At 35.1% G+C, this 13,859-nt stretch overlaps 1 protein-coding gene across 6 annotated transcripts in view; it reads left to right on the top strand.

Annotated features, from left to right (window-relative positions):
• LEMD3 (LEM domain containing 3) overlaps positions 1-13,859 on the top strand; it is a 91,919-nt gene that overhangs the window by 25,245 nt on the left and 52,815 nt on the right. For all 6 annotated transcript variants that reach the window (XR_014081879.1, XR_014081878.1, XM_081588849.1 and 3 more), the window contains exons 2-3: positions 8,137-8,174; positions 12,199-12,265. Coding sequence is in view for 4 of the 6 variants with exons in the window: in XM_081588849.1 (XP_081444975.1) it covers positions 8,137-8,174; positions 12,199-12,265 (105 nt within the window). In the remaining 2 variants the exon portion in view is untranslated. The remainder of the gene's footprint in view (positions 1-8,136; positions 8,175-12,198; positions 12,266-13,859) is intronic.

Here is a 13,859-nt window from a genome sequence, read left to right as displayed (position 1 = left end):
TAAGCAACATGTTTTCAGAGCATGGTGTATAAAATATGCCCCACTAATACTTGTTGAACAGTCTATAGTTAAAAGTCTTTCTTACAGCTTTTGTTACAGAGATCTCAAACTTGAGTTACAATTATAATGTAAAATTAGTGTTTGGATGACTGGAGAAGGAAATGGCCACCCACTCCAGTATTCTTGACTGGAGAATCTCATGGACAGAGGAGCCTGGTGAACTCCAGTCCATGGGGTCCCAAAGAGTCAGAGACAACTGCGAGACTAACACTAGTGCTTCGATGAAGATTAAATAAAATTTTAATAAAAATTTTAATTGTAGTCTGTTGTCAATTTTTTCCAAGGGAGTCTTCATTTTTATGGTGAGCAAATGTGAGACTTTCAAATGACCATAAGTTTGAAAGAGACCATAATGATTCTTAGCATATAGGGGTGAAGAGTGGGAAACAATCAAATAATAAGACTATTTCCAATTTAATTATGACTTTGACCTTTTATTTCTCTGAATACATTATTTCAGTTTTCATTATATTCTCGGTACTTTGATAATCACATTTAAAGCCCTTTTTTGTACATTTCTTATTTGTTAAGAAAACTTATTTGGAAGTAGCATAGGATCGTTGCCTCTCAGAATAGGGCAGGTGAAAAGTTGGGAGTCTTATAGGAGATGAAAAGTGGAGAAGCATTTGTGTTTTTGTCCTTCTCATCTCTTTCACTGATTATCCCAATCTAGGTCTGTACCTCTCTAAATCCAGATAGATAGGTAGGCTTAATATGAAAAGGTTATTTATGAGTAGAACACGGTGGTACAAGAGTTTGCCTTAGGCAAATTTTATAGTAGACAGTTCTTGTCCAAAAATTTCTGCCTATTTTGATTGCAGATTTAATTTCAATATTCACAGTAATTTACTAAGTACATTTGAAATGAGCTGTTCGTGAGCTTTAAAATGACTATGTATTTAACAGAGCCATGAAACAATAGGTGAACTCCCAGAGAACAAATGGGCAACAGTGCTGTTGCTAAAGAATGCACTGCCTTGTTCACCATGTCCATTTTTAGATCAGTCTGGCTGGCAGTGAAATGCAGAAGTGCTTGCCACACAGGTGCAGTGTTCTGCAGCTGTTGGAAACATTTGCCCTCCCACCCACCCCCCACTCTCCCACTTCTTTACATATAATTATCTCTGTTTAAACTGTTAATGCTAGAAGATGGGATTTGAGAGTTTGAATGTCTGTTTACAACTAGGTACAACTCAGATAATTGGTCATTTAAGCAGCTGAATTTAATTGTCTAGATGAAGTTTCCAAAAACTAAAAACCTAGCCTTAAGGTCAGAGTTTTAGAATTACACGAGACTGCCTTTACCTTTGAAAGAGCATGTTTGCAGAGTTACTGACCGCCAGACTGAACTTCTTGAGGACAGAGCTTATATATATATTTTCATTTTTTAATCTGCTGCAACAAGCATAATGCCTGGCACCTAGTAGGCACTTGATATATGTTTGTGAGTATCTTAGATTAGCAGATGAAGCCAAAATATTATTTAGATGTGGTATGGTTCTAAATCAGAAAATCATTATTTTTTTTTTTTTAAGCAGATGCTTCATGGTAAGTTTTATAGCAGCCTTGAGAACAAAGTGTTGCGGCAGCAGAGAGAAGGGGGAATGATCAGTGCTGCCCATGGTGGTCGTCGGATACTTTATGTTTTGATATATCGTGGAAAATCTTTTCCTAGACTACAGTTTAGAGAACTTGGTTTTGAAGAGTTTTTATCATCTTAAGAGACATCAGTGTATTTTCCCTAAAGTGTCTTTTCCTGCTTATCCCCAGTTTAGGCAATTTTCATGCATTACATAAAGAGATTAAAGTTTAATGATTCCAAATCTGAAAGTTCTAGAGAAGAATGTTTTCTGTAAACTGACGAGAACAAATATTTTCTTTTCTGTAGTTGCCTTTTCTTTTGTGAAAAGAAAGTAGGCTTTGGAGTCAGACTTAGGTTTGAATTCCATCTTTTTGAATCCCAGCTCTTTAAACAGCATGTACCTGAAGGAAGCAATTTAACCTCATCATGCATCAGTTTCTCTGTCCATAAAGTAGGGGTAATACCTGCTGTAAAATAGTGGTATAAGGAGAAATAAGCTACTTCCTAAAAGCGTGGCATCAGTATTCCTGCAACATATCAAGAATTTAAGAAATATACTTCCTTTTTATTCAAAGGGGAATCTTGTGGAGTGAGCGGGATTGTAGTACTTCTCTGGCATTAGGGAAGCTGTTGTAGGTGGCTGCACTATGCCTTCAGGCTTCTGTTCTTTTGGCATATATTAGTACACAATATCTGCAAGGCAGGTAGAGATTTTGCAGTCTTGTTGGTGGAAGAAACAAAAAACTGATAGTTAAATTATAATATAAGATAATAGGGATACTGAGAGTAAATACGTAGAGGTTCTGAGAAGAGGAAGGTCCTGATAAACTGCAGTTGTTAGGCATCCTTCATGACTATAGGAGAGCTGCAGACTGGACCTTGAAGAAGACAATGAAGAAGAAGGAAAAACATTAAGAGGATCAGAAGGATAAAAAGTGCAGAGCCTTTCTGGCAGAAATTTTTTTCGGCCTTTACTCAGATATAACTGACCTACAACACTGTGTGAGTTGAAGGTGTGCAGGTGTGTCAGTTTGGTAAATGTATGTATTGCGAAATTATTACCACCTTAGCATTAGCCGCCACCTCCAACCTGTCACAAAATGGTATCATTTCTTTTTTGTGGTGAGAACATTTAATATCTATTGCTCTTAGCAGCCTGCAAATTTTTAACAGTATTGTTAGCTATAATCACTGTGCTGAATGTTAAATTCCCAGAATTTGCCAATCTTGCAACTAGAGGTTTACCCTTTGACCAGTATTTCCCCCATTACCCCCACTGCCCATCCCCTGGTAACCACTACTCTACTCTCTGTTTCTCTGAGTTTGGCTTTTTTAGATTCCACAGACATGTGATATCATACTGTATTTGTCTTTCTCCGTCTGAATTATTTCACTTAGCACAATGCCCTTAAAGTCCACCCATGTTATTGCAAATGGCAGGATTTCCTTCTTTCTCATGACTGCTGGTGCTACTGCTGCTAAGTCGCTTCAGTCGTGTCCGACTCTGTGCGATCCCATAGACGGCAGCCCACCAGGCTGCGCCGTCCCTAGGATTCTCCAGGCAAGAATACTGGAGTGGGTTGCCATTTCCTTCTCCAGTGCATGAAAGGGAAAAGTGAAAGTGAAGTCGCTCAGTCGTGTCCGACTCTTAGCGACCCCATGGACTGTAGCCTACCAGGCTCCTCCGTCCATGGGATTTTCCAGGCAAGAGTACTGAAGTGGGGTGCCATTGCCTTCTCTGTCTCATGACTGAATAATACTCTATTTGTACATACTTACTGCATCATCTTTATCCATTCACCCAATGACAGGTTGTTCCCATATTTTGGCTATTATTAATAATGCTGTGATGAATATAGGGGTGCAGATCTCTCTTTGAGATCATGTTTTCATTTCCTTTGGATGTATACCTCATAGTGAGATTTGCTGGATCATATGGTAGTTCTGTCTTTAATTTTTTGAGGAACTTCTATACTGTTTTCCATAGTGATTGTACCAATTTACATTCCCACCAATAGTGTGTAAAGGTTCCCTTTTCTCCCCATCCTCAACCAAATTTACCTTGTCTTTTTAAGGATAGCCATTTTAACAGGTATGAGGTGATACCTCACTGTGGTTTTGATTTCCAATTCCCTAATGGTTAGTGATGTTGAGCACCTTTTCATATACCTCTTGGCCATTTGTATGTCATCTTTAGAAAAATGTCTGTTCAGTTCTTCCTGGCAGAATATTTTTATGTGGCTGGTAATAGTAGTTTCAACTATTTAGAACAGAAGAATGTTGGGGCTGACTGAAATTGTCTGTGCTGATGTAGAGGAAGCAGGAGGAAGGTACCCTGAATGTATTATTTCAAGAGAGTGACCTGTCACTTATTACATGTGTCTTTCTTTTAAAGCATAAGCCAGGTAGCATGCTTCTATTCTCTGAGATTTCTTGCTCAGATTAATAGATAAAAAATCTTCAAAATCCTATATTATCTTGCCTATTAATTCCCTTAAGTAATCTTTGACTTCATTCCTTGCTATTTGCTCTCTCATCCACACAGCTCTATTTCCAGGAGTAATATGACTGACATGGCTACCACTTCACAGCCTGTGGACTTCTGTCTGTCTGTAGACCTCTTCCTTCAGGTATCCATGTGGCTTGTTCCCTCAGCTCACTCAGGTTTCTACTCCAGTGCAATCTGAGGAAAGAGAAGAAAAGGGAACTCTTGTACCCTGTTGTTGGGAATGTAAAAATTGATACAGGCATTAGGGAAAACAGTAAAGAAATTCCCTCACATGTCAAGTGCCATTCCTACTGTTTTGTTTCCAGGGCACTTAGAACCGTTTGACATGTATTGTAAAAAGCGCATTTGCTCATTGTCTCTTCTAATCCTTCTAAAATATAAACTCCTTCAGGGCAGATACATTTTTATTTTATTCACAGCCACACTTCCAGTGCCTAGTGCAGACTAGACAAGAAATATTTATTAAATGAATAAACTTTCTTTCTTTCTGAGTTGTAAAAGAACTTTGGTCACCATAGACTTTTCTTTCCTTTAGTGCCATAGAATGACCAAAATAGGGCCTTCCTGAGGAAAGCATCAGTTCATTTGGTTAGCGTTAAACACGTACTTTGCAAATATAGACGTACCTCAGAGATACTGTGGGTTTGGTTCCAGACTTACTGTAATAAAGTGAATATTGCAATAAGGGGAGTCACAGGAAATTTTTGTTTCCCAGTGCCTATAAGAGTTATGCTTACACTGTACTGTCTAAAAAATGTGCAATAGCATTATGTCTAAAAAAAAAAACACATACATTTGTAATATACTTCATTTTTTTCTTTTATCTGAGAATTCATAATGGTTGACAAATTTGATCTCACCCTAAGAGAATGGAAAAAGTTTACACTTGGTTAGAAAGGGTCAGTAAAACTAGTAACATTTTTGAAATTTTATGTGAGAGAGGTTTAGAGAACGGGAGTCAACCGTATGTCTTGTAAGTGAGTAGGAAAGTATCCCAAGATTTGAATTAGTTCCTTGAAGCAGAATGTAATGGGAAATCATTGAACTATTTTGAGAGTCTAGTAGTATAATTAAAGACATATTTTTAGGACTTTGATTTTTGCTAGGATAGTCAGAAGAAGAGAAGTCAAAATTTTAAGGACATTTATAAAGACAATTTTGGTGTATTTGAGGTTTGAAATAATCTGAACAAGAAAAATGAAGGAAAAATGGCTGCAACAAGAGAATTTGAGAAAAAGCAGTAATGAGAAGCTGTTTGGGATGTAGGGAATATAGGACAGTGTTTGAAATACCAACTTACTTTTATCATTGCTTTAGGATAAGCGATAAGAGGGCTTCCCTAGTGGCTGGCTAAGTGGTAAAGAATCCACCTGACAATGCAGGTGATGCGGGTTCGATCCCTGGATCAGGAAGATCCCCTAGAGAAGGAAATAGCAACTCACTCCAGTATTCTTGCTTGGAAAATCCCATGGACAGAGGAGCCTGGAGGGCTCATAGTCCATAGAGTCATAAAGAGTCGGACATGACTAAGTAAGTAAACAACAACAAAGCAATAACTATAATTTACTCTCAGTTTCCATGCTTAGAAAAGAGGCTAGAAAGTGAGGTGACAATTTTTTTTAATTTTTGCTGTAAATTGCTTTTGGAATATGGTTTCTTCTCTACAATGGCCTAATTAGCAGGGGAGGGAGGAATGTTTTCACTAGGGATAACAGTATGCTTTTTATCCATCTATGATTATAGGTAATGTCGGTGAGAGAAAAAGTACTGATGTAGTTTCAGAAATACTAAAGTGATTTGGGGGAATAAAAGTTAGATGCATAGAAATGCTTTTGACTTGTTAAAACTGCTGTTATTAGATGGAGTTTCCTTTCTAACCTTAACCTCAAGACTGTGTTTACTTTTGTTTGTTAATTTAGTAGGTCTGTCTGTTAACTTAATATGTGACAGTTTTCACCGAAGTCAGGGAGCATTTTGTTTTTTTTAGCAGTAGATGTATATATTGTTGGCCTTTTAGCTATGTTATACTCTCAGCTAGCTAAGTGCGTTAGATAAGAGGCCAAAACCTAGAAAGAAACAAATGGCAGAGCAGTGTTTTTCAACAGAATTATTGTTCTGCTCTTTGGCTTTCTCATTGTCATTCTATACGTCTCCCTTCCCAGTTGCTCAGACATACACTTTTCCAGCTTCCTGAAAAATTTAACACTTCTGCTTCTATGTTAACACACAGCATTGAGTAAAGAAGGGCAGATTTAGCCTAGACAGCTCAAACAGCACTTTTCAAGCACTAACTGTTCGTTCAGTACTACGCTTGACTCCAAGCACACAAACCTGAATACACGTGATCCCTTGTTGTGAGAAAGTCACAGCAGAGCAATCTAGTGGGAGAACATCCACAATCTACAGTAATATTTTCATAGAGATACTTGAAGAGCTAGTTTCCATTTAGTAATCTTGACAAAAACAAATGCATAAACAGTCAAAAAGTCATCCTCTCATGGCTTTTCTTCATAAATACTAAAACCTATATTTTAGAATTGCATGTTTTAATATTTTTTTAGAATTATTCTTATAGACAGCAAATAAAATACTTGTTTTTTTAGAATCATTTGACCAATTTAAGTAGATTGACAAAGCATTTTTGGTAGTATATTGAATGAAATATGGCTTTATTTTAAATTATTCAAATTTTACATTAATAAAAATTAGTGTATTAAAAAGGATCTTTTCAGTCCAAGCATGTGCTGATTCTTAACATTTTATTTAATCTTTAAGTTATATTCTCCTTCCTATTTCCTGTTGAATACTTTTGATCTTTTGTTTTTAAAAAATTTTTCTTGGCATGAAAACCCTATTGCTTTATAGAAAAATGCTGTCTGAAAATTCATTATCAAATCCTTTTAAGATGATAGCAGAATATGTTTTTCCCCCTTTTTTTAATTGTATTTTTTTATTTAAACTGGTCTCACACATGAACTTTCTTAGAATCAAGTAGTTCCTGGTTCCTATGGGACTTCCTGTTTTCTCAAATAAAAATAGAAAAGCACCTCAGAAAGGAAACCTGGTCAGTGTGAACAACTTAATAGGCTCAATTAGTCTTAGTTGTGTCCTGACTTACAGAGATCCAGGTATCTGAAAGCTTTGAATATTTTTGCATACAATTTTATAGTAGAGGGTAAGGAGGAGATTCTAAATAATAACCAGAAAAGTGCTATATAATATTCAGCTATAGACTTGTTTGAATCTTTTAGGGAAGGATGAATGTAGGGAGGTTGGATGGAAAATGGTAAATCCTTTCTTTATAATATTTATTAGAAATAAGTTGTTTAATATTGAGACCTAATTCTTAGCTATTTTGATGTGTGTGTATGTTTCTTGACACTTTTCCAGATGTTAGCAAGGACTAGGCAGGTTTGTCTTTTAATCATTGGAAGTAAGAATTCTAAATGAATTACTCAGTTTTAAAGCATCTTGCATATTTCTTCTAGTAGTAACTGACTTTTATATTTTGAAGAGAAACCAAGTTAAGGAGCGAAATGAAGTCATTAATAGTAATGATCATAGGTAACATGTATTAAGTGTTGACACTATATCAAGCATTTTATATGATTTATCTCATTTAATCCTAACATGACATCCTTCCCTTACAGAAGAGGAAACTACAATTTAGAGTGGCTAAGTAGATAGTAGTTCAAGGTCACGTTGCTAGTAAGCAGTGGAGCTAGGACTGGAACCAAGTCTGAGACCAGAGCACCTGCTCTTAATTATTATAGAGCAAACTACAAAATCATAGTGAAAATGGTAAATATAGTAAGTCTGAAAAACTAGTTCTCTAACCTTTTGTTATCATCAATTTATTTATATTTTGTTTGCATGTTTACATTCAGTTTTAGCAGAGTACGTTTTAGCATTTCTGAGGACTTGGTTAGGGGGATTCTTATTCTTAAATGATACTAACAGTTCTCTCTTTTTCTTTCCTTGATAGTAAAAAACCCCTTTGATGAAACATTTGGAAACATACAAGTAAGTAAAAAATCTTAATACTGATACTTTATGTCATGTTTTTTATAATAAAAGTATTAGGATGAATATCAACTGACAATAGGAATTTTGAAGATTCTTTTATGCTGAGGCAATAAATTTTCTTATTTTTGAGTATTCCTTTTCTATAGTATAATTAAATCTGACACAGATTTTCTCCAAAGAGTGGAACTGTTCATCGTTTTAATATAAAAGCCAATTGCAAAGTGAAATGGCAGTGGCATGTCATCTGGGGATCTGGTCTTAGCCTTTAAAGTGTGTGTGTATTTTCTTAGTTGTTGGACACTCTAGCAGATTTTGCTCTTCTTTTATTCTCTTTGGATTTTTTGCTCATTGGCAGGCCTTTTCAACTGTCAGGAAGCAAAGGATTTAGAGTCTTATGCAAGCCTATTTATGATTCCTTTTCTTTTTAAAAGATTTATAATATTAATTTTAACCTAAGTATTACGTGGAAATATTTTTCACTTGCCCATCATCATTATAGGCAATACAAAGGTTGTGATATTTGAGTTTATATTATAATACACAATTGGTTGTTATTTTTTGTTGTTGTTTTATTATTATAGGAACTGACAGTAATATAGATAGACCTGTATGGAAAACATTGTTGTGCTAAAGATATGTAATAATGTGAAGTCAGATCCATAGAATGTAACTTTAGATTGTTAGTATTGATTATTTGCAATAGTATTTTATTGTGACGATACTTATTTTTTTTAAAGATGACTTTATCAGTTATGGTATTAAGATTAACACTGTTATGGCATTGTAGTTTAAATTTACAGTATATACTTACTAAACATTAAAAATGCAAGACTTTATTTTCTTCTGTATAATTTTCCACTTGGAGGAACCTAAAGTTCCTAACCTCTGAATAATAGTAATAATTATAATGAAGATAATGGCTATTCACTTATATTAAGTGTTTATTCTGTTCAAGGCACTGTGCTAAGTGTTTAAAATCCATTATTATCATTTAATTAGGGACTTGATACAAATACAGAAAATATCCTTGAGACAGGTGGCTGAGATAGAAGAGGGGAATATTTAAAGGTGTCACTATATGAGAAAATTTGGTGGAGTCACCCTACAGTTTGACTTTTCCTCCTACGAATCAGAATGATTCAGAGAATGAGATTTGCTTCAGAGAATGATTTATATGACTAAAAGAAAATCTGGAGCTTACCAAAACACACAATTAGATGGTGGCTATTAATATTTCAAATTAAAAATTATTTTTGCTAATGAAAGGTTACTTTTGAAAGCTTACCTTAAATATGGATTTGTTTCTAGATCTTTAACTTGTTTTCACGGTGATCAGTAGACACTGATTTCAAGCCAAGAATTAGAAGAGACTTTGAAAAGCAGACAGAATGGAAGAAGCTTATAATGAAACTATAAGCCAATATAAGTTTCTCTAAGAAAGTAACTTTGGAATTTAATATACAGACCTTTCAGGTTTACCTCTAGCTTAACATAATGGTGCTAAAGATTATTGAACCAAAGTCTTTCTACTCTTCAAAGTTGATTTGTTCCCATTAATAAAATATTCCATAAAAACTATTTAGATCATAATTTAGTTGATCATTTGGATGGCACTTGACACCCCTGTAGTAATATAGATGGTCATTTTGAATGAGTTGCTACTGGAAAAATAATAGTCGAGATTTTGGGGTGTTTTAATTCTTTGTATGAGACTATAATAGCATATATGTTATCCAGTATGAGATCCATTACGTATGATTAAGTTTTGTTATTTTTTCTACTTGTCTAGTCCAGTGTTAACAGATGTGAATGAAAAGATGACGTTTAGTCCCAGGCCTCTGATGTTCATTAAAGATATAATCACAAAGGACAGTGTCAAATTTTTGGATTTAGTTTTGATTTTGAAAGGGGTGTGGAGATGGGCATGATCAAGACATGTAAAACAAAAAGGAAATCAAGTCTCTTTCCCAGATAAGGGAGGAAAGAGACTGAAAATTGTCAGCTATTTTACTACCAAAGCTTAGTCAGATTTACCTTGGTTTTATATATTAAGCCTGTAATCTACACAATCAGTGGGACACCTCATCTTATTATATTGAACATATTTATTAAAAGTGATTTTGTGGTTTAATCTATCATAGATGCATAGCTTTCAGAATCCTGTATTTCAGTCCCTGAAGTTACTTTTTGATGTCTGACTTTTACAGTTTGGATTTTTAATCTTATTTGAAAAGGACTGACTTGATTCAGAATCTGATGAGATAGAGTTGAGGGGGTGAAAAAGCAAACGGGAAAAGCAAGTAGTTTGCTGAACGATTGTCACTTATCTCAGTCTCGATCAACTGTCTCACATAAAACCAGGGACTCTGCTAGTAGGATTGTGGCACCTCTGATGAATTTTCTTCTTCCTCCTGTCACTCATTAAAGCTTCATTGACAAAAGTATGCCATGCATAGTGTGCAAACTTGTCTCTTTTGTCCTTGAACATACAGCGTGAAAATAAATGGATGTAATTGCATGTCATTGGGCATATGAACTTTACTTTCCTAGCTTTTTATATCCTGTATGAATTTGTTCCTGGTCACATTTATCCAATAATCCTATTTTGTCAGAAACTTTGGGAGAAAGGAAATCATAAAGACATAACCCCTCATGAATCATGCATTTATTTCAAATAGTTTGATAAGCTATTCTTACCCCCTCTTTTAACCTACCCTCCTCCATTGTTTATATCCATCTCTGTTAATTGTGATTACTCTTAAATTGAGGTCTCATTGCTTTACCTTCTTGAGAGGGTGCTTAGGTAAGTCTGATTTCCTTTCATATAGTCAGAATAATATTCCTGACACACGTTTCTGTTTTACTTTTTTCTCCTAAATGTTCAGGATGAAGTCAAACTCTTTGTCTTGGTATCTAGGGCTCTTGAGCTATTGATTCCAAACTACTTTTCCAGGAGTTTGCTGAGTCAAAGTTGGCTACTGGTTATGTAAGAAATACAACCAGAGCATTTATGCCTTCAGGCCTATGCTGTGCCTTCTGCTTGGAATGCTGGTCAATTCTATTCTTTCTGTGAAGCCCAGTTCAGATATTCCCTCTTCCATAAATGGATCTTCCCACCCCTCTGTCTTCTGTATTTACATTGTACTTTGTTTGCAACTATAATATAACATTTAGTATGTTTTTTGCCCTTAAGAACAGGAATCATCTTGTTGGCGTGGAATTCTCGCTTTTCTGAGAACAGTTCTTAACTCCCAGTTGTTGTTGTTCAGTCACTCAGTTGTGTCCAACTCTTTGCTACCCCATAGACTGCAGCACGCCAGGCTTCCCTGTCCTTCACCATCTGGAGCTTGCTCAAACTCACGTCCATTGAGTCAGTGATCCATCCAACCATCTCGTCCTCTCTCTCCCTCTTCTGCCTTCAATCTTTCCCAGCATCAGGGTCTTTCCAGTGAGTCGGCTCGTTATGTTAGGTGACCAAAGTATTGGAGATTCAGCTTCAGCATCAGTCCTTCCAGTGAATATTCAGGGTTGTAGATGCTCATTAAAGTTTGTTTCACTTTAATTGTTCATAAACATATGCACGGCCACTTTGGAAGCCTCGGAGTGGTTTGAGGGTTAATCAAAAATGTCAGGTTGGTTGACATTATGTGGTTGTCAGGTTAAAACAAAACATGAAGGAAACAGTCAGTATGCATAAGCATGCATTGTATAGAGGGGAATTGGGAGCATTGCTTTGATGGTGGGGGGAGTTTGTTATGTGGGAGACCTTTTCTGTCACTAAGGTTAGTGCCAATATCGCAATCATCCTCAAGAAAGTAGAATATTTAGATAGTTTAGATTCTTAGGTTAAGATTTCTTTAAAATACGGTAACCATTGGTTAAATATGTATTTGTCTTTCATATTATGTAGCTTCTATGATTTTTAAATTTATTTACTGTTTTTCTTTTCAAACAAAGATTATTATTTGGTGCATTTTCCCTTAGAATCAGATATTTTATAATGTTTTTCTTTTAAATTTAGGAAAGTGAGAAAAATCTTATGATGAACACTTTATACAAGCTTCATGATCGATTGGCACAGCTTGCAGGTAATTGTCTCAACATTCATAGTATGTAAAAATGTTTTGAAAATTAATTTGTATATGTAGCTTGTAATATCAATAGAAATGGTTTTTCCTAAGTTCAGTGTTGTTATGTTACATACATGTGGATATTTTCCCTTTAGACATTTTTATTCGCTGTAGGGAGTGGGTTTTTATTTGTATAGATATGTTTAATCAAGGCCTTTATCCTGCCTGACATGTGTATATGATGAAATATAAATATATACTGTATTATATAAGTTATCACTTTTTTATTGCACTGATAGTAACAGAATTCTGAAAGCTTGTGTATCAATTGAATTGAGTAAGCACCAAATTAACTAAAATCATAAATCTAATATAAAAGTACAGATTTTCTTTTGGTGGAGGTATAGGTGTCATTTCTTTGGATAAAGTAAACAGATTACAGAATTTCTCCTGACATGTTGCATTTTCCTCATATTCTGCTCTAAGTAAGTCTGGAAATTCTCAGGTATACAGCATATCTGCAATTAGAATAAGAAGTGAATTGGCATCAAGTTTAGCACCTGTAAGCTGTACACCTTGTAAGCTGTACGCTTTGTCGTTTATTACGTTTTAAGTTGTTTCACTTATTTTACATATAATCTGAAAGAAGAGACTTTGTATTCTCTTCCTATAAACAGTTACAAGGAAAGAAAAATGTAATTTTACAAACTTTTGTATGTAGTAAGTCCTTTTTGTGTGTAGTAAGTCCTTTTGTAGATCATTTGTAGACACCTAGTAGGTAAATGTGGAACTTCTCTGGTCCAGTAGAGGCATTTAGAATCCGGATAGTTCCCCATCCTCTCACCAATGTTTTTTTTTTTGGAGGAGGAAGTTAGTTCTTTAATTCTGGTCAGTGTTTTTGGCTAATAATTCTGTGTGTATCACTAAAAGCGTTTTTTGCATTGACTGATGGACTGTTACATACATATCCTGCAAACTAATGACATTAATTTGGTAGCTATAGCACCCAGAAATAGAGTATATATCTACATGGAATTCCTGATATTGCTCTTATAATACAAGCTTCTACAGTTGTCTCTATAGCAGTTTTTTATGAAGTGTGTTAGATCAACATAATCTGGAGTGCTTTTAAATATACAGATTCCTTCCTGTAGAGCAGGAGTCTGCAAACTTTTTATCTGTGAAGGGGCCAGATAGTAAATTTTTAGGCTTTGTGGGCTAGACTGTCTCTGTCACAGCTACTCAGTTGTGCTGTTAGAGCATGAAAGCAGCCATAGATAATACATAAATGAATGAGTGTGGCTGTGTTCCAATAAAACTTCATTTATAAAAACTGGTGGTAGGCCACAGTTGGTCATTGGGTTTTCCAGCCTCTGCTATAGATCTGTAGAATTGGAATCTCTGAGGATGGATTATAAAGTTTGAAGACTTTTTTTGGTTCATCTAATAGGTATTCTTGTTTTACAACTATGACCATTTTAAAATCTGGGACAAAATTTATAAAGTTGGAATATGGTTGTTTTTATGACAGAAAAGTTTGCCAAAAATTTTAACTATTATACTTTTACATTAAAAAAAATTTTTTTAAGTGCTTGAAAGAAATAGTAGGAGA

Source organism: Giraffa tippelskirchi, chromosome 4, assembly GCF_054371585.1.
Source record: "Giraffa tippelskirchi isolate mGirTip1 chromosome 4, T2T-mGirTip1v1.2.pri, whole genome shotgun sequence".
Lineage (NCBI taxonomy): Eukaryota > Metazoa > Chordata > Mammalia > Artiodactyla > Giraffidae > Giraffa > Giraffa tippelskirchi.
This window is presented reverse-complemented; position numbering and strand designations above follow the sequence as displayed.